Source organism: Lissotriton vulgaris, chromosome 6 (assembly GCF_964263255.1).
Source record: "Lissotriton vulgaris chromosome 6, aLisVul1.2, whole genome shotgun sequence".
In the NCBI taxonomy this organism is placed as follows: Eukaryota; Metazoa; Chordata; class Amphibia; order Caudata; family Salamandridae; genus Lissotriton; species Lissotriton vulgaris.
Window position 1 is genome coordinate 1228942664 of NC_141694.1, and position 27182 is coordinate 1228969845.

Consider the following 27182-nt stretch of genomic DNA (forward strand, 5'->3'; position numbering starts at 1 on the left):
ATTTCGTATCCTTTTCTAACTCTTGCAGTGGGTGTTGTGTCCAGCAGATTGACCCATTGTTAGCACTTTTCACCAAATCCCATATGTTCTAAACCCAGCCAATATATTCAATCAAAAATACGTTTATTACGATCAATTGGTCTTTAAACTACCTATACCATCATACAGCAGTTAAAAGTACACTTATTAAGATTTATAAAAGTACCTAAAACCAAGAATTCATTTTTTCTCATAAAAACTTGTTTTCATAGTATCATACTGTGAACCAAGTCCAATGCCTAAAAATACACTGTTAAGAGAATACATAAAATAATTAAAATCGTCCGAATTTGCTCTGTTTGTCTCTCCCTGGACCACTCTTTCCATTTCCTTATTCCATGAGAAATCTCTTTGCTACTTGGACAAACTTTGCCAAAGCAATTGCAATGTCAAAGAACTGCATGTAAATGAGGAGTTCAAATGCCTGGTTCCTTGACCTTATTCCATATTTTTAAAACACTGGCCTTAAAATCAATCGCCGCACAGATAACAATTTTTGACAATCCATTACAATATGGACACAGGTACATTTTAAGCCACTCCCGCATGTACATTTACCTGCATCATCCATTAATATGTTTTTGATTTTCTCATTTGCACGAGCTGGATTAATACCTATTCTCACCTTTAACAATTCCAATCTCGGGGGAGGAGCCAAGCCGGCGACCGCAATGGCCGCCCAGTCCCTCGGCTCCGATCACCATCTCCTCCCGGGACCGCCTCCTGCGTGAACTACCGCAGCAAAACGGAGTGTACGGGGACATGAAAGCGCCCGATCACCGAGGGCGCAATCCCGAGGTCCGTGTCTGCGTCTGGAGGCGAGATATGGTCGGCGACGTTTGCGGCCCGCAGCAGCCCTGAGACCGGGGACTCGGCCATCTTGTGAGGCTGGTCCCTGAGTGAACAACAACGGCCGCTGTTGGCCTGGAGGGACTGGTCAGCTCTGAGGTGGCGTGTGGCGGCGATTTTTCTGGCAGGCTTAAATTGGCAGACTGTTCCTACGCGTGAGCGCCGAGGCTCTCACTGTGCCCCCGTGTACACTGATAAAGCGACACGATTTACACTTGCTCTCCGCCGAGAGGTGTTTTCCTAACCATCCCGATCCTGGCGGAAGGATCCCGAATTTCCTGCGAGCCGCCCTTCAGTTGCACAGACTCCAGCGGTGCCTTTTGATTGATCTTGGTGGCCCTGCCGGGGGAGCTACACTCCTCGCTGCCTTGCTGCCTGTGCCACGGCCCCACACCGGACCTGCTCTGACCCGTGCTACTATGGAGAAGGTGACCAGGATACATGGGGGGCACGGAACTGGTTTGCACCTTGACGCTTTGCTGGCCTCTCTAGCTGCCCTTCATGACACCTTGGTGCAGGGCGCCCTATCACTGGGGGGCAAATTGGATAACATGACCCTCGCGGTGGACCGAATGAGATTGGCTGACCCGTTCGTGCACAGTGAGACGCCGTCTTCGGCGCCCGGATGCTTCAAGATGGCGCCTACCTCTGCAGCTGGTGGGTCGGGAACACTGTGCCTTGGGACTTTCCATCCGTGTACTATTGGATGCACTGGACAATCCGGAGACGCCAGCCTGGACCTGGCTGCTAAATCCTTTTCCAACGACCGGCTGCTTGAGATCCTGGTGCTGTTCCTGCCGTATTTGGACATTGAATTGTGGTTCTCCTGTGTTGCGTCGTTGCAGGGAGTGTGGAAGGTCTGTCTCACTGCCAGGTCTTGCCCATCGCACCTGCTGGAGATTGGTACTGTCGCTGGTTCTGGTACTTTAAGCAAGACTGGACAAGGATAAATGCCTCCCCTCTGGGTCATCGTCCTTTGTGCTGGGGCTGTGAGGGCTGCGCGATACGTTGTCGTATTTGATGCTGCTCCAAGTTGACTCTGTCCCTTGCGACATGTTCCTTTGATCTGATTCTTGCTGCTATAGTTCACATTCTGTGCTGATATAATATCATGTATGGGAGAGGCCGAGGGACTGCTATAGGTTGGCTTTCATTTTTGTTTGTGACTTTGGTTGCAAGGGGTACCGCTTTCACGACGTTGTTAATATAGTGGGTATGGATGCTTTGGGGAGCGCACTGTACTGTCTTGTGATCAATCCTGTTTCCGGCGTGCTACTGCCACGCTCCGCTCGTAATAGTCCTGACTGTCTATACCCTGCTCAATGATTACCCCTTGTACCTATATGTTTTAATTGCCGGCGAGGGGCACCGGGTGCCCGGGAGCGGGTCCGCTTCTCTCCTCCTCCATTCTCTATAATTTCCCTACTGTGGGGCAGTTCCGGGGCGACAGGCACGCTGTTAGTGGGTCAGGCCGTAGCCATTACAGGGGTGCAGGGTGGCGGGTGCCGGGGGGTGGGGTTTGTTGTTTCAGTTTGTTTTGTTCTATGGTCCCTATCGCTCTTTTCCGGCTTTGGGAGGGTCTTCCTCTTTAGTGGGGCTGGCTGTCTCTGGGTCTCGCACCTTTCTTTTTTCTCTCTATTTCCGGCATTACAGTACGCCTTTGTTTCCTGTTTTTGGGGGTGGGCTCTCGGGGATCGGACTTGGTAAAGTCGCTTTTTGTACCGTTGCTATTGTCCAGTTTTGTCGCTGCGGCTGCTTTGATTGTATAGTTGCTGTAGTCATAGCCTATCTCCGATTGTAACTGGGGTACGTCCCCCCTGTTTCTTTTTTGTCCTTTATGTAAGGTGTGTAGTCCTTGTTGGTGCAGCCCCCTCTCTTCTTCTAAACTTAAAAACGAAAACCTCATATTCTATATCGCGCACCCCGCAGTCCTTATAATGTACTTTGAAATATCCTGTTTGTATATTGACTTATTGCCCACGATTCTCCTGTTTTTAAATGACTGTCTTTGCGGCCGGCCATAATGGTTGTGGGCCTGCGCATGTATCTCCTTAATTTCCCAATAAAGGTTTTAAAAAAAACAAAAAAACAATTCCAATCTCAACCAGTGATTCGGTACAGTATCTAGATACGGATACCAGTTTATATGGATACCAGTCCAAAAGTACCAAATGCCTTTTCTATATCCAACACTGAAAAGGCCCACTGTTATCGCTCAGATTTTAAACGATATAAGATGGGTAAGACATCTTAAATTGTGAACTGTACACCTGTGGGGTATACACCCACATTGAACCAATATGAGTTTATATCCCACTAGTATACAATACACAACACCTCCACCTTTTTTTAGTCTAAGCTCGACCTAGGTGGTGGACTCCGTTCTGTTCGCGGAGTTCGCTGAGTTTTCTGCACTCCACAGAGCTTGCGGAGTTCAGAAAACTCCGCTCCGCGTAGTGCAGCTGAGATTTTCCCTGCTCCCGCTTGCAAATGGTAAGTTGGTGAGCGAGAACTGCTGCTCGGGTTGAATTTCTACCAGAGCGGCAAGAAGATCTGCATGAATAGCAGTTCGTACTGCACTCCGCCACTTGTGGAACTCCGCTGAGGTTTTTTGTCACTTCGCGGAGTTCCGCTTAGTGAAACTCCGCGAACTACTCCCAAGCCTGGTTTTATCATGAACACTTATGGGAAAGCTAATTGGCTGAACTTACCTATAGTGAAAAGCATGCGCCATCCTTTTGCGGGTCATCAAAGAAAAAGAAATCACGAAAGCACAACATTTTACTTGTTTTGAATCTTCGTAGAAGGATATGCACTCCTTAAAGTAAGTTAGAGAACTAAATGCCCTCATATTCTATCCCCCTTTTGCAAACCAGGGTTGTGCAAAATATACCGGCTGATTTGCGAACTGAGATGTCATGTTTGATGCCACCGATGAACTAATAGGTTGTATCGCAAATTGTACATTCACCCAGTTGCAATACTAGCTACCTAATGACTAATGGCTAATAATTAGGCAGGTTTTATTTTCTGACCCGTACCCCCCTCCTCCCTTGTTAATGGCTTTAAATGAAAAGATGGTGGACTGCAAGCATCATCAGACCACCATCCGTGCCTTTGCCTTTTACGGATGCTGTTCTGCATTGTCAAAAACCACTGGCAAAGCAAGTAGATCCCAAAGATGAGACCTATTGGGTGTGCAGTGCTTCTTTTAGGCTATTCTAGCAGAGAGGGATAGTCTTATTTTGCCAGACCATGGGCATATGGGAATTGGGATGGGATGGAATCTTCATCGTGAGGTGAATTTGCAGAGTCATGTACTGATAAAAAATGTAAGTGGAACAGCTTTAACTCAGTGAATTGTTCTGGGGTTCGAACCTTCCATTGCTTGAGTATAAGTCCATGCACGAGTTTGCCAGTCATATTTGACCGTGACTTAGAGGCATTTAGGCACATTGACCTGTGTAAGTAAACTGCTGGAAAAATATTGGTTTATTTGTAATGCAATCCAAGTAATGTGAAGTGTTGCTTTGCTATCATATTCACCACAGCACCGGATGTCCTACATGTGGAGCATGGCAGCTTTAGCCATCAAAGATCATCCACTAGGGCAGAGGTCACACCAGGCACAGCCAAGAAAGGGTTACCAGCCATGACACCAGAAACGTTTTCCCAGTGGTAGAAAGACCTTTTAGTCTGTGCGCGAGGATGAGGATGGAAGAGACCAAAGCAGCAGACCCACCCTAAATGAGGAAGCAGAGGAGGAAAGCTGAAGGTACCAGGAGACCTGTGAACATTTCCCCGGGTTCCACTAGAATTCAGGGGTGGGTAGATGGGTGGATTAGGTGGTATGTGTGTGTGTCTGTCTGTGTTTAGGAAAAAAAAAAAAAAAATATATATATATATATATATATATATATATATATATATATAAATAATCAGGCTTGCTTACAGAAATGAGGGTCAAGATCCCCATACATATTACATCATGCAGCAGTCTAAATGTTTTTAGACACCCACTAACTCATTTGAGACGGGGAGGGAGGTGGATTCTTCAGGTCTAGGTACACTTAATATTTTATCAGCTCGATGTTCTGCAGCCCATTCTGCAGTCACTCGTGACGTCGTGGACCCAAATAGTCCACATATTAAAACTAAATCAGCGCCACCGTCGCTGAGCGTTTTCCTCCAGGATGCCTACGCTGCTACAGCCACGACTATTTTTGGGCAAATAAACAAGCATATGACAGATGCAATAAATCTGTTGCAGAAAAATGTAAATTAAAAATGAATTCGCATGCATATATTTGTTTTTCTCGACATTTCAGATTTATAGCTTTACTGAGGTTTCAAAAATTGGAAATACCACACACCTTGCATAAAAACAGATTTTAGGTGCACAGTGAAGGGAAATAAAAATAACACCAAACAAATCAACAGATGGAAATGAGGACGTCAAAGCCCCGTTCCAGTTTAACATCTCTTATAAAAACGGAATCGCCTTCAGCATTTTGTGCTGGGGAGTGGAGAATGCAAATGTTTCCTAGTAAAACTTAATTGAAACCTATTGTTAAGCAATTATCTTCGCCTTACATTTTGAAGTCAGCTGTCTGCATGGTTGCAGTATAGTGGATTCATTTGGAATATCATGTGCATATCCTGACTCGTGGCATATCTGCTATATTGACCATGCTAAAACTTAGTTTTAATTTTTCGTAACTCAAACAATATAACCCACGGCAGTTTACATACATTTTAATGTTAGTCTCCAAAGCAGTCTACCCCACTCCAATCTAAAACAATCCGCCCCACTCCAATCTACCTCACTTCAATACAATCCACCCCAATCTAGTCCACCCCACTCCAATTAAAACCAATCCACATCCAATTTACTCCACTCCAATCCACCCCACCCTACCCCAATCCAGTCCACTCCACCCCGTTCCACCCTCCCCAGTCCAATCCACCCCATCCAGTCCACCTCACCTCACTCCAATCCAATACACCCCATTGCAATTCAGTCTACTCAACTCCAGTCCACCCATCCCATGCCAATTCAGTCCACCCCACCCATGCCAATCCAGTCCACCCCACTCCAATTCACCCGACTCCATTCAACCTCACTCCATTCTACCCTTTTCTAGTTCTACCGCACCCCACTCCAGTCCACTCCATTTACAGGCCACCCCAACCGACCTCACCTCACTCCAATCCAGTCCACCTCAATGGAATCCATACCAATCCAATCCAACTTTCCAATCCAGTCCAATCCACATCACCTCACTCCCGTCCACCCCACCCCATTTCAAACCACAACACTCCAGTTTAATCCGCCCCATCCAGTCCACCCGACTCCAATCCAACTCTATCCAATCTACCCCACCACACTCCAATCCAACCCAGTCTACCCCAGTCCAATCCACCCCAGTTCATCCCACCCCACTCAATCCATTCCATCCAGCCCAACCCACTCCAGTCCACCCACCCAACCCGCTCCAATCCAATCCAATCCAGCCCAATACAATACACCCTACTCCAATACAATACACCTAACCCAGTCCAGTCTAATCCATCTCATCCAGTCCAGTATAATCCACCTCACTCCAACCACCCTACTCTAATCCAAACCACCCAAATCCACCCCACCCAAGTCCTATCACTCCAATCCACATACACCAAAATTGTGTGATCCACCCCATTCCAATTCACCTCACTCCAATCTACCCTATCCAGTTTACCCACTCCAATCCAACCCACGTTACTGTAATCCAATCCACCCCAATCTACTCCAGTCCACCCTAACACCTCAGTCTCCAACAACCCACTCCACCCCACTCCTCTCCACTCTACTCCTCAACACTCCACGACACACTCTGCCACTGAACCACCGAACTCTACTCCCCTCAACTCTGACGACACTCTGATTTCCCCTACTCCCCTCTATGACACTTTACTCTAATAAATCCAGTCTACGGCACTCGACTCTACTCCCCCACTCCACTCTAGGACACACTACGCCACCAACTCTTAGCCATGCCGAACAGCAGCTACAGTGGTATACAACCTGGCAAAAACACATTGCCAAAACCAAAAGTTCTTGTAAAGGCAAGACCTAGCGGCTTTTCCACTGCTTGTTTTATAATACATAAATAATAATGTGTCTCAATAAAACGACGAAGTGTTTGGAAAACAGGGCATGTGTTAGTTTGCATGCATAATGTAATTGCCTTCAAATAAAAAGTTTTACGACCTATAACAATAGATTATCTTGCATACTTAATACTTTTATTTCTTTTCCTATTGAGAGGTCAGGGTCCGGCCATTTTCTTTACCTTAATTATGATATAATCTTCCTCCAGGGTGTCATATAAAGAAGATGGTCGTCCGATCCGTGAACCCAGCTTCCCAGGGGCCTCCTAGTATGCATGATTGGTATTTGTTGCTTTGCCAGTTACCTTATTTGTCAGACTTAACAGATACAAGTATAAGTTGTCTGTAAGCCACCGAGCACACACAATTAGCTGTGTTTAAATATTAACAGCTGGCTGCACATTTGTTGTGCATAGAGGTGACTGTATGTGTGTTCTATACCTATACCTGGGAATGGCCGGTAACATCCCCGCATAGTGTTTAGCTCATATTTATTATTAATACAGTTTAGTTTCCCAATATGAAAATGTGTTGTGCATAAGACAAGTTAGCTGCAGCATCACTACACTGAAGGTTGTTTCCTTCTGCTGATGACAAGTTAGCCTTTGTGTTTTCTACTAGAACTTCCCTGCCTGAATGACCAGTGAAGTGTTTTTCTAAAGGTATTGCTGACTAAGACATAAAGGGAAATATCATACAAGGTTTCAGTATGTTAATTTCTTGAGACATGAGGTTCATGTTCATTACTCACAAAAACACTGCATTTCTTGACACTGAGTTTAATATGACACAGAAAAAACCCCTGAAAAAAAGACTGACAATGGATCACAATTTCCTCACCCATATGACTTGCAGTGAGCTTTGGTGTTTTTTTCTTAACACCTTCGATGCTCATGACGAGAAGTACACCTCTCGTACACTCATGACGAGCTGAGCTCGTCATGAACAATGGGAATAAATCAGGGTCAGCACCAGGAGGGGAATACCATCAGCATTGATGGTGTTAATTGGTACAGCTGTGTAGGCATCAGTTTTGAATGACGAGGTTGCCCCTAGATGTTGAATCTGCTACATCTTCAACATTTTGCACTCGACTAAAGTGTTAGGTGAAACATTGTACCAGTGGTTGTAGTTATAGTTCTATTTCTTTACTAGTTATATGTTACTACTACACTTAGGTGAATGAGTATCTGATACTTTAATCATCTTAATAAATGAGTCTCTTACTTCATGATCTAGTAAGAGTTCTTGCCGAAATATATGCTCCTCGTGTCTAAACAAAATTCTGTTTGAGGACCTTATCTTTTGATGGAGCATTGTCGAAGAAACGAGTTTCAAGAGACTGTCTGATAAAGTTCTTTTTTCTGATGAGTCCGAGGACGAATGTAATTGTTAACAAACTGGAAGCACGGTGTTGGTCTGGCAACCGGTTTTGTAGGGCCAGTAGAAGATGTAGGAAATAATGCACTTAACTCAATAGGATTTGGAGCAAATTGTACTCCCTCTGTGTTTGCAGAAGGTGGAAGACTGATTCAGCTGACAATTTCTTTGAGGCTGAAGCTGTCTTGTATGTTAGGGGTAATATTGGGAGCCCTGCAGTTGGCTAAACTATTATCATGCAGAAAAGTTCTTGCTTTAAGATTCTTTACACTTCGCACACCTTGTTGAATGTCATGAGTTACAGCTTCTCCTTCAGTAGATGAAGGTTTACCTACTATGGGATCCTTTTTACAGGGAGCTTTATTTCTTGTTTTTTCAGCCGGACCTCATCTTTGCCATACTTTTTCAGGGTGCATATGTCTTTCTTGCTTGCACTTTATTGAATAGACATCCTGTGTCCTTCACTTTACTTTTCCATCTTTAAAAGGTTTCATGGTATTTCTCTATTTCATTTTGTTCACCCATGATGCTTATCCCTTGATATCTCCCACTGGTCTAAACCAGAGCCCCTAAGAGTCCTGTTCCTCCATTGTAATCTGCCCTGCTTCTTCTGTCGTGCAGGGTAATACATTTTCCAGGGCATTTGTATATGAACCTTCAATGGATTTGAAGATGGCACACATCTCCATGTCACGTTTATACACTAAACGATTAATTAGGATGAACCTTTACTTCTGGAATCATTTATTTGTTCAAGTCTCGTAAACGTATTGCCTTTTCATATACTGTGTGGCTGTATTCATTTAAATCATTGGACTTAACTCCCTGATTTGGGAATCAGAAAGGTGGCTGCAAAGGTATGATGCAATCTGTTGAGGGCTCACCCTGCAATGGAACCCAGAGTTATTGCTATATACAAAGTCAGAAAATCTAAGAAAATGGGGATGCACTTAAATTAGAAGTGTGAAAAGTGGAAATATATTAAACATGAGCCACTAATCTTATGAGATCATAGAAGAGCCCAATAAAATGACCGTCAATTAAGGATACACCTGGTAACTTGACTGCTGAGTAGCATCACACTGAGATGTACAGATTTACCTGAAGGGCTTTTTATAAAACATGAAGGTTACTGACTGGTTCTGTTTGTTCTGAAAGGTCTTCCCGATATGCAGCGTGAAATCTTAGTAAAGTCCCAATCAGGCAGGACTACAACACCTCCCCGCCACTCCTCTGCTTAAATGCACACTCCTGAACTGCAGATCGGCCTCTAAGCACGCAACTGACATAGCAGACCTCATTATCTCTACTGACCTGGATCTGATAATACTTACTGAAACATGGCTTACAGAATCCTCCTCGCCTCTCATCGACATCCTAGTACCACTTAAATATGACATCATCAGATTGGACAGGAGTGGCAAGACAGGAGGAATAGTAATAATAGGAATAATTTTATTTCGCATAGTTACTTAAAACCATTGCAATACAAAAATAGGTTAAGAACAGAGAATAATAAAAACACCATTCTAATAAAAGAGGATAAAACATTCACATTTCCTTAGTTCAAATGTGCGTGCAACAACTTCATGAGCCATAAAGTTTTTTAAAGTTCAACTTTATATTTGTAAAATATTTCTGCTTTCCCGATGTCCTCATAAGCTCATGGAGTCAGTAATGTCATTCGACAAAGCGATATTAGGTCAATAGTACAGGGACCGTTATAGATTAATTTCAGGCATCTTTTTTTCCACTGCCTTTATAAATTTTACGAAGCTACAGCTCAAGCGAGAGTCATGGGGAAAAAAGCAAGCCAGAACTGCCTTCCTTCGTGTGCGGATTCCTTGCTGATTAAAGTGGTGTTTCAACAAGTGTTTCCTTTCATCGAGTAATTTCTCGCAAGAGCATATCAAGTGCAGCATATCTTCTTGCCCCAAGCCACATAGCTGACAAAGGGGATCAGCTTTCATTTTAATCCAGCGTGGGAGATTTTGAGTACAGGGTAGCAGGCCCAGCCTGTGCTTTAAGAAGCACATTTTGACGGATTTGGAGTATCCCTCGCCAAAGTAGCTCTGTGGTGCCTTAGTAGTATACGAGTTTAGGGTCATCCAACCATGCTTTCTTTTGGAGAGGGCTGCCTTATCTTGGACCCATGATAGCTGTTTGATCGATTTCTTGACCAATTTTTTGAATGTTATATGATTTACTGGGGTATCCCAGAGCTGCTCGAGTCCCGTGTTTATCCGGCTGTCCAGTAGGAACTTGGCTGCTGCTGAGTACGGATGTTGTACCAACTCTCTCCACAGATATTCATTTAATGTTCCCTGTTTTGATTTCCTCACTTTGTCCCAGGCTATCATGTAGGCTCCCCGCCTTGCTAGGAGCTGTTGATCAATGCCAAATTCTAGCCTGATTTGAGCTGGTGAGGTTTGTTTGGGCAGGCTGAAGATGATTCTGTAAGAAGCTGTTATTGTATTATCAAGGATCTTGGCATCCCTTCCTCTAAGTGCCTCACTCCCATAGGTAATTGTTGGGAGAAGTTTAGTGCAGATTACTTGCGTCAAGGGCAGAAGAGAGGGGCCTGAAAGTTTGCGGTTTAGAGACTTCAACGAAATTGCCAAAGATAGCCCTTTCCCTCGTATACTCGTTCTCTGGGCGGAGAACTGCCCACCGTTGTCGATCTTCACTCCTAAGTATTTATATATTGGGGTGTCTCCAATTCTTGTCTTGTTCCAGTACCATGATGTTAGTTTCCTTTTTTTCCTACTGATGGTCATTGTCTGGGTTTTCTCAAGATTTATTGTAAGCTCAATTTTATCTGAATAGCATTGTGTTGCAGTCAGGAGGTGTTGAAGTCCTACCTTGGTATGACTTATAAGGACGATATCAGCATATAGTAGACAAGGTAGTTGCAGTCCTCCTAGCTTCGGAGCGTGGGAGTTACAACCGTTTAAAATGGGGACAAGGTCGCTTAGACAGGAGGAGGAATTGCATGCATCCACAGGAGCAACATCACCGTAAATAGAGGCATATCCCCTGCACTCCCCTTTTGCGAATACATATGCCTGGATATCATCAGTAATGGCAAACCTGTCTGTACGTTACACACCATCTATCATCCACCTGGTGACAACCTCATCTTCACAGAACACCTCATGGACATGGTCACGACATACACCGGACGACAAAACACCCACATTTTCCTGGGTGATTTCAACCTCCACTGTAACGACCTCAACAATACTGTGGTCAACAGTCTCAAAAACTTCCTCAACGCCCTAGACCTCAACCAAATTTGCAACAGCCCTGCACACAATAAAGGCGCAACTCTGGACTTAATAATCTCCAAGAGCGATTCCACACACCTAGAGTCGATCATCCCCTGTGATTGGTCCGACCATCACATCATCACCTTCTTTATCAATGAAACCGTTAAACTCAACTCGGCTCAATCCACATAACCTAAAGTTTGGAAAAGAGACTGGAAACAACTCAACCCAAACACGTTACCCATTTCCAGCCACAATCTACTCTTGCCCCCTGCTAGTGCGTCCAACGTACATGATCTCACCAACCATTATCTCAACTCTATGACTTCGATAATTAACAAATTTGCTCCTCTTTAACTAAAGAGATTTTTCACGAAAGACTCTAAACCCTGGTTCAATGGTCCACTTAACGATGATAGACGTTCTCTCAGAACTGCTGAATGCAACTGGAGATCGGTCCCATCCGCCAAGCTCCTCGTGATTCTAAAAAGAAAGAGAAATGCTTACTACCGTAAGATAAGGCACTAAAGCAGACGTCTTTAGTCGCCAACTTGACCAAGCAAGAAACCGAAAAAAAAACTCTTCGAATTAATCAAAACCCAATGTAAGGACGCACCTCAACGTCCACAAGACCCAACTCATCCACAACCCACATGTGAAGAATTCTCTACCTTCTTCAATCTTAAGACTGAGAAAATCAAGAAAGATCTCTTCAATTATCTAATTTCTCACTCTTGTCCATACACGAAAACCTCCCCTCTACCTACAAATGCAGCGCTACAAACACCTTCAAATTATGTTTTAAAAAACGACGCAGTATGGTCATCCTTTAACACCTATTCTGAAGACGCTATAGACACGTTTCTCAATGCCCTGAAGCCTGCCAATCACCTCACCGACCCTCTCCCCGCAAATGCGGTTAAAGAACTTACCCCATTGCTTCTCCCTCTCTGGACCAAAATCATCAACAGCTTACTCCTACAAGGTTGCATCCCTGACTCCCTTAAGGTGGGGCAGGTCTCTCCCATCCTTAAGAAACTCACAGCTGACCCTACGGACCTAAACAACTACCGACCTATCTCCAATATTCCCACACTGGCCAAACTTCTGGAAAAATGCGTTCACCACCAATTGACAAAACATATTGATCGCTTCAACCTTCTCAACAATCACCAATCCGGCTTCTGAGCAGATCTCAGCACGGAATCAGCCATGACACACATCATTGATGATGTTCTACAAATACTTGATCAAAACGGAACATGCCTTCTTATCCTACTAGACCTCTCATCAGCCTTTGATACAGTCAAACACAAGAACTTGGCAGGTCTGTTGAACCATTGAATGGGCCTATCTGGATCAGTGCTTAACTGGTTCACCTCTTTTCTGCAAAACCGGACCCAAAAATTCAAGGTCAACAACACCCTCTCTAAACCCGTTCCAGTTACGCTAGGAGTACCATAAGGATCCTTGCTATCACCAACACTTTTTACCTTATTCATGGAACCACTCCCCGATCTGCTACAAACGTCCAACGTGCAATTCCACATGTACGCTTATGATCCACAACTCTACCTTAAGATCAACACTCTCGAAGACATCAATTTGCTTAACACTACCCTTAAGACCACCCAAACATGGCTGGCAGAGAATCCCCTCAAATTGAATGCCTCAAAAACAGAATTCCTCCTAATTGCCCCACCTGCCAAAGCCCCCACAATGCATGATTGGATCAAACACCTTACTGCATTCAACGTTCAACCAACTATTGTGGACTCAGCGAAATCATTGGGTATAACACTTGACTGCAACCTCAATATGCAGAAACACATTAGTAACGCAACGAAGGCAGCAAACTTTCAGATTAACACACTGAGGAAACTGAAACCCTTCCTACTGGCCAAAATGACTTCAAGATGGCGGTTCAAGCTTTAGTTCTACCTCGGCTGGACTACAGAAGTGTCTCGCTATTCGGTCTCCCCACAGCTACTACGGCTCCTCTAAGATCCTGTACTCATGCGGCAGCGAGACTCCTCATTGGCTCAAAAAGAAGAGCCCACATCTCCCCTGACCTTAAATCTCTAAACTGGCTGCCATTTGAAGCCAGAATTCACCTGAAAATAGCGTGCATGACGCATAAGGCCATACACCACAATGCACCCAGCTATCTCACACAGAAACGTACAATATCCGGCAGGATAAGATCCACAAGAAGTGCGGAAAACCTCCTACTGAAGCCACAAGTTTCCACAAGAAAAAAACATACAAACGTTCCTTCTCTGGAATGGGGCCCAGGATATGGAATGCCCTTCCCCCAGAAACAAGATTGAACCCCTCCACTGCATCTTTCAAACAGGAAGTAAAAGACATTCTTATGGCAAAATTCTCTCAAACACAGACCTATGATTCCGCGACAACATACGTACATGGTTTCAAACTAGTCTACCTAATCAACCTATTTGTTGTTACCATGGCTGCTCAGCTCGCTCTTTTCTGGCACCTTATTGCTCTGCTTTTTATTGTTCTCAATTATGTTATTTTTATTTGACTTTATTTGACTTAATTACCTTTACTGTATTACCTTCACTCATCAGGTCACTTCTTACTGCCTTGCTCTATGTTTGCCCCATGATATTATTTACACTTCATTGACCTATCCTGTATGTATTATTATCCCTATGTACTGTAAAGCGCTCTGATACCCGCAAGGGTCTTGTCCACGCTCTAAAAAACGCTAAAAATAAATAAATAAATAAATAAATACAAATAAAGTGTCCGGATTTGGCAAATAATATTTAGTTCTCTTCCACATGTAAGTATACATTGAATTGATTGGTAGCAAAAGAAGATGCAATCGTCGTCGACGATGATGGCATAGGCGTCGACGGAGCGTAAGCTGAAGGATCCGCCGTTGACGGGGCCATCGTCGACAGTGTCGCCGTCGACTAACTTGTCGTCGACGAAGAAGTTTTCTTAACAACTCTCGTCGACGAAGATTTTGCTGACGAGAGAGTTTTCTTCGTCGACGACGAAACAATAGGTATCGTCGATGAAACAGTCTTAAAACTGAGGGATACCTTTGTCGACATGGATTACGTCGATGTTGCAGTCGTCGACAAACCGGAAGCAGATGACGTCGTCACAGTCGCCGTCGTCGAGCCGGAGACGGCAGATCTCGTCGTCAGGACGATCGTTGACGCTCCCGTCGACAAAGAAACATGTTTTTAACAGAAACATGATGGAAAGCAGTAGACTCCGGAGAGCCAGGTCTCGTGGGCGTGGACGTAGCAGGATGAGGTGAAGAGACTGCAGAAGCCACAGAGAGAGAAAGTTTTTCTTTTTCTTTTTCAGGAATGGAGAAGGCAAATCCTGCACACTGCTACGTTTTGAGGCTGCTTTAGAAGGTCCTGACACCAGGCTTTCTGCGTCAGAAAGTGCTGAATCCTTGTCTTTAAGTCTTTGAAGCCACAGGAGGAGACGGCCTTCCCTGTTATTAAGGGTCTTAGTTGGAAAGGTTCTGCAAAATTTACATTTGCCAACCTCATGGTCGAGATAAACACAGTAAATACACTTCTTGTGGGGATCTTCAGAGTAAAGCCGCAGCTTCTCACAAGAAGAACAAGGTCTAAATAAAGACTTCTTACTTGAAGACATGCTGGAAATCACAGGAAAACCAAAAGAAGTTGAGAAAACTGAGCAGAGGTCAGGGAGACTTCCTTCACACTATGTGCGGTAGAAAATCTGAGGGACTGAGCTCTGAGGAGAAGGTTCTGGAGGGGTGCTGGCGCCTGATTGGCTGTAGTTGGGACTAACATAATGACAGGAATATGTTACAAGTGTTTTTTCTCTCTACCATGTATTCCTATGTAGGAATTATGTCTGGGTATTTACTACCTTTTCTAGTGTGTATTTTATGTGTTAGGTTTTTACATACATATGTTATTAGTATTTTATTGCTATTTAATTTACCGTGAGACTCCCACTTCGATGACGGGGAATATTCAAGCATGTGAATCTATGAAAGACACCAATACTGGAGAACAACCTGTTTACAGGTAAGTAACAATTGTTCATCACCCCACACCCACCCATCCATCACAGGTCATGTAAAAGGGGCCGGGCGCACGTGTCATAGGCCAGTTCTAGTTACCATACCACTGTCTGTGTGGTCATTTATTAGTACATAGGGGCTCAGGCCCTTACAGTAAGGCTCCAGCTCAACCAGTCGCATAGTGACCAACTGTCTCTTTTTTGGAGGGACAGTCCTGGCAAGTTGGAGTCTCTCCCGGGTAATATTGTTGCAGAAACTGTTCTTTATTGCAAACAAGAATTTTCTATCTGCCGCAGCCCTGTGCTCCAAAGTGTCCTGGGATTTTTATTTTCTAAGGTGAACGGCCTAGCGGAGCCCTTGCAACTCTCCTTTGAAATGGGTTTTTGTTGAACTTGTGTTTGCCTTAGCAACTGTCAGCACTGAGAAACTAGAGAGGAGCTGACTTAATCACCTTGACCCGACTCCCACCGCTTCAGCATTTGGTCGACCTGTTTTCTGTGGTTCTGCCACTCTAGCAACTGAAGCAAGTGGGGAATCCTCTTTTTTTCCTTTGGTGGTGTTGCTCTATCAGACTGTTTGCAAGACATGCACATTTGGCTACACCCTTTCCAGGATAGATCTCCTTAAACAATTAATGAGCATTATTTTAGCCAGTGACCAGGCATTCTTATGCTTGAATGTGAACAATTTTCACCGTTATGAGTAGGCCATGAGGGTTATTGTTTCACACGTTCTAACACCTGGTGTGATCCTACCTTCTCTCTTAAGTTGCTTTCCTTGGCCAGATCTTCTAGCAATTATGGCTAGATTGTCTTGCATTCATCCATTGATCCCTCTGCAGAGGTATGGTTTGTTCTTCCTGCTGTATGGTTTTGCTTTTGCATTTCTATCTGGCTTCTTGTTCTTCTTGAGAAAGGGGGGGAGAAGCAGGCATCAGGGGATGAGAGAGTAGAAACCATTTCATGCTCAAATAAACTGATGAGTGCTGACGTCAGACTCCCAAATCGTTCAGTAGAGCAGATTTACGAGCCTTTAAAGGTCTGCACATTCACTTGATTGGAATTCTTTCACGTCTTGTGTTATAAAGTGGTAACTCTTGAGACTTAAGCAGAGATAATTGAAGAATTTTTACAAATGCCATTATATATGTGTCACCGCTGTGCTTAGTCTGTCGGCGGAGGATGATGCGCAACACCATTACGGTTTTGGAGTCATTGTGCCCTGAAGATATATTTTATTTTACTGCATCTGCTCACTTAATTCCATGCTTAATATATTGCTCTCTGAAATGTAATTGGTTGCTAAAAAGAAAAAGATTATTACCTTTCTTAAATCATCGTAATACTGATATTTCTTAAAGTGGTATTTTTTAAGTTACAATAAAAAAAAATGCTGGACAGTTGGAAGAGTAGGTGGAATAGGTTAGGGTATTTAATTCAAATTTGAAGTTTTATAGGAGGGCAATAAATGCTATTAAAAAGTGAAATCTAAGCATAAACGACGGTCTGCTGTAGTCATTGTGATCAGGCACAGCTCAACAAACAAGCACAAACTGAATTGGTTTAATTGTTCACCACGAGGCAAGATGGCCGGCTGTTGAAAGTTCTCAATTAGATTCTGCGCTTCTATTGTGTTTCTTATCCCTCGGTCAGTTCTGTTGTAGTTAAGCAACATTAGCCCTTATACTCTAAAACTTTGTTTTTGCATTGCCAGCCAAACACATCTCATAAGCTATGTTCTCAGTTCCTTTCAAGCAAGACCTTCAGAAATGGGCCAGCTAGAGTAGATAATGTTGTAAGCCCAGTTTAGCTCTATGGTGCTGGATGTTTAAAATATAAGAATTGTGCCTTCTGCATTCCATAATCTCACCTCCCACTGTGCTTGAAGCCTTCTCCCACTCACGTTCCACGTGGTGTTTGCCCTACTGCGCTATTTTTACACATATTGCACAGTACCATGGACTGCTGTGCTAAATGCCTTAAAGAAAAAAAATGCTATGACGCGGTCACCGCTATCCATGTCATAGCATGCTTTTCTTTTTTTCCAATTTAAACCATTGGATCATGGCAGCAGCCTGCGTTGTTGTAAAACATGTCTAAAAAACATTGGAGAAGCCAATAGATGTCACATATTTATTTATTTAGTTAAGAGTCTTATATAGCGCCAGCCAGACCCAAAATTATCAGAGCGCATAGGTGAAACCTATTGGCTTTGCAAGTGCTTGTTACTTTTGGTGCAGTTTTGAACAGGTTATTTTATCATGCAGCCCCTTACATTCATCTCTGTTAACCAGGTGAAAGCTATGTTCAAACAAACTTCCTTTCAAAATGGAACGTCTCTACTTGTGCATATGTCATCTGTTCTACTAACGCGATTGAGTTATTCAAAAAAGTGGAAAGCGTGCTGTACAATGACCAGCGCCGGCAAATTCAAATTCTTCAGCAAGAGTTGTAGGGGGAGCAAACGTATTTACCCTGCCTGTTCCAAATCTTAAGCCACTGCACAGGCTGTAAGTTGTAAGATGGACCTCCTCCTGCTGCTATTTAAGCCAGAGCCCGGTCTTCTCGAAGTTAGATGAAGGGTCGGAACCTGGCTGTTTGACCAGACGAGGTAGCACTGTAGTAATGCGTTATCTCAGCACTGGTGTTTTTCTGTAGCACTACAAAACCATCTTCAGGTTGGATGCTAACACTTTATAAATAGCCTGATGAATAGAATATGTTTTATAAGGCATTACTCAGACTTCTCAAGAATAAAGTAGCAGATGGCAAACCACGCAACATATTGATTTGGCCTGCACCTATCTCCATAGAATTTAGTGGTGATTCTTAAGAAAGACTGAAGGTGACACATGATTTGCAGTAATGAGCTTAAAAACTGAGACCCGTCTGCCCTCAGCAAAGAAACTATAACTCTAGCTCAATACCATCACAAAACGGAGTATTTTGCTCAGATTTTCATGTCATCCACTATGTGCTGTCATCAATAGGAACTACCTTGGAGGTATTACATCTATTAATAAAAAAAAAATATATATATATAGATATCACTCGCCCATACATATGTTTCTTTTTAAAAGGTCTCAAGGATGCTCCAGAACAAGCATTTACAAAGCAATGGTCTCGGCATTCTTAATGTTAGAGCTATTGGCATTGCTCATGACATTTTTATTTATGTTTTTGTTTTTAAAACATAAATAAATGGCATTGTCATTTACAATGCCAATAGCTTAATCGCTCGCAAATGCGAGATCTATTGCATTTGCACCCACACAGAGCCACACACACAAAGCCACCCACACACATACAGAGCCACCCACAAAGAGTCATTCACATAGAGCCACCCACACAGAGCCAAACACACAGAGCCACCCACACACACAGAGCCACCCACACACACACACACAGAGCCACCCACACACACAGAGCCACCCCCACACACACAGAGCCACCCACACACACACAGAGCCACCCACACACACACAGACCCACACACGCACAGAGCCACACGCACAGAGCCACCCACACATGCACAGAGCCACCCACACATGCACAGAGCCACCCACACACACAGAGCCACCCACACAAAGAGCCACCTACAAAAAAACTACCCACACAGAGCCATACACACACAGACAGACAGAGCCACACGCACACAGACAGACAGAGCCACACACACAGCCACATGCACACAGAGCCACCAACACAGAGCCACACACACAGAGCCACAAACACAGAGCCCCACACACAGAGCCCCACACACAGGGCCACACACACAGAGCCACACACACACACACACAGCCACACACACACACAGAGCCACACACACACAGAGCCACACACACACACACATAGGCACACACAAGGAACAGAGGCCAGAAAAAACGCTCACAACAAGGGAATAGCGGGCAGGAAAGCAAGCACAACGAGGGGGCAGGAGAGCAAGCACAACCAGGGGGCAGGAGAGCAAGCACAACGAGGGGGCAGGAGAGCAAGCACAACCAGGGGGCAGGAGAGCAAGCACAACCAACGAGGGGGCAGGAGAGCAAGCACAACCAACGAGGAGGCAGGAGAGCAAACACAACCAACGAGGGGGCAGGAGAGCAAGCACAACCAACGAGGGGGCAGGAGAGCAAGCACAACCAACGAGGGGGCAGGAGAGTAAGCACAACCAACGAGGGGGCAGGAGAGTAAGCACAACCAACGAGGGGGCAGGAGAGCAAGCACAACCAACGAGGGGGCAGGAGAGCATGTACAACCAACGAGGGGGCAGGAGAGCCAGCACAACCAACGAGGGGGCAGGAGAGCAAGCACAACCAACGAGGGGGCAGGAGAGTAAGCACAATGAGGGGGCTGGAAAGCAAGCACAACGAGGGGGCAGACGCCAGAAAAACAATTACAATGAGGGAACAGACGCACAACGAGGGAACAGACGCCAGAAAAAACAATCAGAGGCAAGAAGCAAGAAGCGGCAAGAAAACGGTCACAATCAAGGAACAGAGGCAAGAAAAGCGAGCACTCACCAAAGGACTCAGCAGCTTCTCTACTTCTTACGGAGGCGTTCCAGCAGAAATGGCTTCCGAAAGGCCCCGACATTTTCGGACTGGGGGCGTGTTTTTCGTTCTCTCCTCTTTCCATTGGCTGGAATGTAAAATTCCAGCCAATGGGAAGAGGAGAGAAAGAAAACAGTAAAGAAGCGAAAAAACATGCCCCGAATCCGAAAAAGACGGGGCTTAAACTGAGTGACGCCCCTCTCCTCCAATGGCTGACCTCCGTTTAGGAAGCCAGCCAATGGAGAAGAGGGGCGGGTTCAAGCCCCCACAATGAAAAACAAAAATTCTCGCTAGCGAGACTGAGCAAGCACAGCCTACGTAGGCCGAGACCTAAAAAGGGAACACCCAACATGTATTTGGTTGTGTGTCGATGGGTCACTCCCAGAGACTGGTTTCGGAGCTCCTTACTAAAGAGCAGTGTAAAACATGTTACAAGCCGGTAATACAGGAAAAGCTAGTACTTTGCTCTCTATTGTAACCGTCACATGCTCTAGAGTATGCACAAACATCCAGTAAGGCTTCTTGACATGCAGGCAATCACTTTCAGTTTGAGCGTCTCCGTAAAAGGTTGAGACCTCTCCAAGGCCTTTGGCTGCAGTAGAATTGGGTCTGCTTTCAACCTGGATTTCAAGCAATCATGAAAGGCCACAGCCTGCTCTACACAGGGCAGAAGCATAAACATGCGCCACAGGATGGTGCACCCACACAAAAGTCCAAATATTCCTTTGTGTATTCGTTATTTTCTTTATTGAGAATATTCCTTATTCTTTTCTTTAAAACGCAGCCAAGATTGCAGCCAGCGTATTTCGTTTAGTTAAACTGAACTTCATCAGGGCTTATTTGTGAATTTATAACCATTTAGTCTTTCCTGAAGGCTTCACAAAGAATCCATTCCGATATAAGTCAACTTAATGGTTTGTAGCACCATATTTATCCATTTAAACCTGAGTGGGACAATTGTTCTCAAATCACAACACCTGAATCCGTGTCTTTTCTCGTATCATCATGTTCTCCCCCAGGTCACAACTGGCCACAAAAAAAAGCATCTGTGCCAACCCAATACTTGTAATGTTGAAGTCCAGATGACGTTGGCGTGCCTGAGAGGATATGTAGGGGAATGCTAAATTCTAACCATTATTAAGGCCACATCAGATGTGCTGTGCTCCAGCTTCTACACACATTATTTGCCAGTGTTGTATACAAATACACACCAATTTTCAGGACGTGGTGTCACCAGTTGTAATGGCGTGGCAGGAAATTGAGCAAAATTGCTTCTTGAAATATTAACGATAACTACATTAGGTACTTGGTGAAATTTTGCAAGGTTTGTTTGTGCCCCTTGGATGAATAGATGTTGTGCCTCCATGAGGGATGCTTACGGAGAATTCCAGTTTATCCTGTGAATAGCAAGGGGTTAAAATCCCAATCTACGTTTGGCACTGCACACAATGAAGGACATATATCCGTGCCTCTTCTGTACACCACTCCAGAGTCGAGCTGTAATTTTAAAATGTTAATCCATTTGGCAATTTACTGTTCATTTACAACGGCCAGATAGGCAAAGTATTTTTACAGTCACAATCTGCAAAAATGTGTTTAACTCTACTAATCCCATTTTAGGGGTTGGTACATTTTCACTGACTCCTACAAAGCAACTGCGACTTGCTACTGATTCAGTATTTGGAAAGGGGCGTATTGTAGGCATCCCTTCCACATACTGTTTCGGTATGCAATGTATCAATGTTTCTGAGACCACAATCCGGTTTTAAAACATTGAAAGAATCCCTGGTTCCTGCGTTGGTGTGGTAAGGCAATGCATTCGCACATTTCCCTTTGTATATGTAAAAAAAATTTAAAGTTTTTTGAGTAGGCAGTGGTCCCTAGAACGATTGTCAACTCTTGAATAAACTTTTTTTTAAACTTTTTTTTTTAAATGCAGCAACGTTTCCTTTAAGGAAAATGGACTGCATAAAAAAAATTATTTTATTTAGGAGCGATCACAGGCCTGGTGGTCTGCTGACACTAACACCATCTCCCGGATGGCGCAATCCAGTTCATAAAAAATTGTGAATGGCAGTCGTTTAACACACGTCATTTGAAACTACTCTGATGTAGTATTGCATTCTAGGGCAAAAACATTAATCACCCTACAGCTTTTCATACAAATGCCTAATCTAGGTCCTGATAGCTGCCGTGCAGCATGGAGAAAAATAATCTGACATATGGGTTTGTTCTCTGAAAATAGCAAACCTTCAAATGTATGTTTGCCGTGGATGCAGCTTATCAAAGAGCTTCACAGAGATGTGATGTGGATCATGTGTGCCATTTTGAAGTATTCGGTTTCTTGTTTTCCATATTGAAAGGAAAGTGATTGTAGCAGCAATGAGTGGTGACTGACTCGCACGCTGCTAGATTAGTTCAAAGAGTTGAAAGGAAGAACTTTCCAAAATACTTAAAGAATCTAGGAAATGTTGGGAGTAAACACCATAAAAGAGAATCAGTTGTTATCCACAAGTCTGGTACATACTAAGCACTCCCTCAGGTAAACGATGCTGCCATATTTTTGAACCCACAGAGTAAAAAACAAAACAACTCCTGTATTATTATTCATATTTTAAAGAGAAGTTTGATTTTGAAGATTGTGGTTGTAACTGGCACTTCATATTTGTGCCTATCATTTCGATTCCCTATAATAATTTGTCATAGTGCTGAAGAGTAGGCAACAATCCGCTTTTTAGTGATGTTTGTAAGTACCATAGCTGCCCATGAGGACTGACCGTAGTGTGTATGACTTGTTTTTAGGTTGTCCTGGTCCGGTGGAATGAACCTTTTCAGAAGCTGGCAACCTGTGATGCTGATGGAGGAATCTTTGTGTGGATCCAGTATGAAGGAAGATGGTCCGTGGAACTCGTCAATGATCGTGGTGCACAGGTAGGTCTTTGGTTTCTAATAAAATAGGATTGGAAGAGAGGTAGGGTTGTCCGACATACATCCTCTCAGAACAATAATATGGAGCAGGAGGTACTACTTGTTTGCTTGGGAACACAACAACACAAAACCCAGGAAATAGACCCTAATTATTGGGCATCCCATGGTTAGGATGCAGGGACCCTAACCGCCTGAGGCGGCGTGCTTTATCATCTGGTCCTGCTCCTCGCTGGGTGGCGGGTCAATCCCAATACGCATCCTTGTGGAGCTTTTTTAAGGAGATCTTTTATCCTTAGTTCAATAAAGAGCAAATGGTCCACTGAACTACCCCTAGATGAGATGTTCTCTGGATGCAGAGGACTTTGAGATGAAGACAGAGTGCTGTTTTCTGAAAAGCCAGGGTAGGCTGCAGTTTTCACACATGCTTTGAAAACAATTTAACTTCTTTGTGATAACATACCATAGCAGTTTTGGTGGTAGTGTTGTAATGCAGATCGCCACTACCTGGCAATACGTGTTACCTGGCCCTATGAGATTTACAGTGGCTTTCAATTAGTTGTATCTTTTATTATCCTTTTGTGTGCATTTTATTACAAGGTCTAGATTCACACAAACTACCAAAAACTCTGTCTCATTGAAGAACACTTAGCTAATTTGATGTGCACCCTCATAAACTAAATTTACCCTCAAATAATAGATTTTTCAAATTATTCCAAGTAGGACTTTGAACTTAAAGCCACTCCCAGGTTTAAGTCCTGCATCTCTTTATTGACAGCATTTATAATGGATAAAGGAAAGCAAAACGGTGTAAGGGAGAACTGGCTAAACATATCACACCCAAAATGAGACAACTTGAGATCCCTATGTAAGAGGTAGCATGAATAGCGAAGAGGAAGTTTATTTCTCAGTCCATCTGAGCCAGGATAGGGACAACATACTTTCTCAGTTATGCTGGGTCTGTTTTCTTTGTTTCTGTTATATGGGATACTGAACTTTTTAGATCAATTTAAGCGTATTTTTGTATCTCTTACCAGCCCTGGCTCAGTAAGCCAATCAATTCTAGTGGTGCAGAACCACTGGCACGTTGTAGGAATATCAAAGAATTTGTTATAGAAATGATACTTCAAAACAAACTTTTTTTGCACTCTTTTTAAAAAGATGGCTTAGCTGTAGCACCTATCCAAACTAACCCTAGGCGAGGACTACGCTATGTTCGCGTAGTTTGCGAAACTACTCGCTACACGAATTGCATGTAGCACAGTGCAAAACGCGAGCAAAATAACATCCCGGCGAGACTTTTTCCGCGTTCGCGATCAGCAACATCAAGTAGGGGGGGGGTCAAGTTTTCTCACTGCGAGTGGTCACGTATGCGCGCGTCCGCTCGCGATGAGAAACTACCAGTCTGCGTTGAGAAAGCTGCCGCTCGAGTACAAATCTACTTGAGCGGCAGAAAACGACTGCTTGTACTGTGCAAGATGCGGTTTGCAATGATTGCACAGTGCGGACAAGCATCCGGCACTGTGCAATCAGTGCGAACAGCATTTTGCACAGTGCACTATGCAGTTCGCTCAGCTACGCGTAGCTTGCGAAGTGCACTTCGCGTAACTACGCGAACTACGCCCAGGGTTAATCCAAACCTCACTTTGTAGGGTCGCGCACATTTGCTTCAACACTTCTTTTTAAGGTATGATGGTAAGCCTCACTACTCTCATGTTCTCCAACCGCAATCAGTAAAACGTCCGAAAAAGAATATGGCAGCATGTACTCAGAACTAATAAGTTATTAATGCCTGAACTATGGCATATTATTATTTTTTTCTCATTCTGCTCTGGATCATTGTTCTGAATGTATTGGAGGAAAGGTAACCAATCCTTTAAAAGGTAAAGAGAACACTGCACCCTGCTTGAATACTCTGTCACCTGAAACACATGATAGCACTGTTGCCCCTGGTCCTGCACCTGTTTACTATATTGGGGCTAGACAGTGATGCTTCCTGCGTGACATTTTGTTTCCCTTCCTTTAAACTATACATTTTATGGGCTGAGCCTCCACACAGAGGAGTAATACTGTCTAACCGCATGCTTTTGGCTATTCAGTGTACCATTCCACCATCTACAAGAAAGGATGCGTGAGGGACTGTTTTACGACTGAAAGGCACACTTGATCATACCGCTGTTCGTCACATTCATTTCTTTGTCTCCATCATGCAATCCATATAGAAAGAAGTCATTGCTACTAATTTTAATAGGATTGGCAAAGTCAACATGGCAAGCTTTAATGTAATAAAGAGCTTTTGTGCATTAAGCATATGTAAATAGCATTTGAGAATGCATGTTTTACGTGCTTTGGCACATTAAAGCCATACCTACTAGATTTGCCAATGTTTGTGAATAGAACCTGCATAAAACCTCTGTTCATTTGATGCCTGACTTAGACCACAGCCATCATTTTATGATTCCTCTGAGTATTGACTTGTATAGATAGAATGTTCTTTACTTGCACAACTTTGCTTAGCAAACTCTAAACGCTGGTGAGTTTATAACTGAGGACCTACCTGGAGCAGAACTATATGTGGTTCAAGAAGGATCTGCCTTTCTCATTGGTAGGAATTTTCTGGGAAGGGACACTCAACTGTATACATGAAATAACAGGACCAAAAAGAGTACACCGGTCCTTTGGATGGGGCCAGAGGACTATATTATTCAACATAACAATAACTGTATACATAAATCCTTAGCCCACACAGTAAGTGTAAGCTGAAATAAGCTGTAATTTCTGCATCTTGCATTTTTGAGCCGCAACAACCTACAATGGATTAGGTAATGTAGAGTAAATCATATTGGAAAGATGCCCCGAGTCAGTGCCCAAAAACTTAGGTGAGTGAAACAACATTTTAGTGTAGTGATGTTATGATAGCTAGTCAAGATCATTAAATGAGACTCGTCCCCAAAGAAGAAGCCTGAACCTCCTCCCTTTGCTTAGTATGCAGACCGTGAACCAAGCCTGGGATACTAGACTTTATTTAGAAGGGCTGCAATATATGGCTTTACCTACTTGGATCTTTAAATGATCTGCACACTTGAACCTGCATGTTTAAGCAATCTTTCATTTATATACTGAACAACTTAATCTGGTTTCTTTCTACATCCTCAGGTTGTATTCCGTTCCAGAAAGCCTCATTCTACTACTTTTCTAAACCCTGCTTAAAAATTGACCTTGACAAGCAACTCTCAATTGGTTTCTCTCCTTTTTTCCTCAGAATAATCCTCTTCTTACTTTTCATCCTCTGTATGCCACCTCTTTTTGAGTGTAGTCTCCCCGCCGTCGCATGTCTGTCTGCTTTAATCTCTGTTATTGTACTCCTGCAAATATCTCACACCTTATTTCATAGATCTCAAGCTCTCATCCTTTAAAACATTATCACTGCAATCTTACAATACATAATCTCAGCCATCTGATCTGTTCATCTGATAGAGACTTCTAGCTGCAGATTCTTACCTTAGAATATTCCTCACGCGTCAGACTGCAACTGGAATGTTGTGAGCAGTTAATTAATTGCAAGTTTATATAGCGCTAGGATCGACTCCCGGAGGAGTATCTCCGCGCTTCGACCGCTGCGAAACCCTTCCTGGCTTCCCTGAGAGATGGTCCCTTAGTGGGTATCTCCAGGGTGAGACCAGGCATCCCCGGCGGTCTGGTGGGGCCGTTAGTGAAGATGAGGCAAGCTAATGCCCAGAGTTGCCGAGTGTGATCGCTAATCAGAGTGGGCACCGAGGCGAGAGAATTATCGAGTCCGCTGACCCTGGTCCAGAAACCTGCCGCGTCGGGAATCGAACCCTGGTCCCGGGCCGTCCTCTGCTCTCGGGTCTGCCGCCTCTAACCAGTGAGCCACACTACTTCACGTGTGCACCTGTAGGTGGTGTCGTTTGGATCCGTGTGACATCATCATGTACCCCAGTAGTGA

At 43.9% G+C, this 27182-nt stretch overlaps 1 protein-coding gene across 1 annotated transcript in view; it reads left to right on the forward strand.

Moving 5' to 3' along the window:
* The window catches only part of TULP4 (TUB like protein 4), a 631050-nt gene that overhangs the window by 204195 nt on the left and 399673 nt on the right, over nucleotides 1-27182 (forward strand). The window contains exon 2 of the mRNA XM_086927321.1: nucleotides 23093-23221. Coding sequence (XP_086783447.1) covers nucleotides 23093-23221 — 129 coding nt within the window. The remainder of the gene's footprint in view (nucleotides 1-23092; nucleotides 23222-27182) is intronic.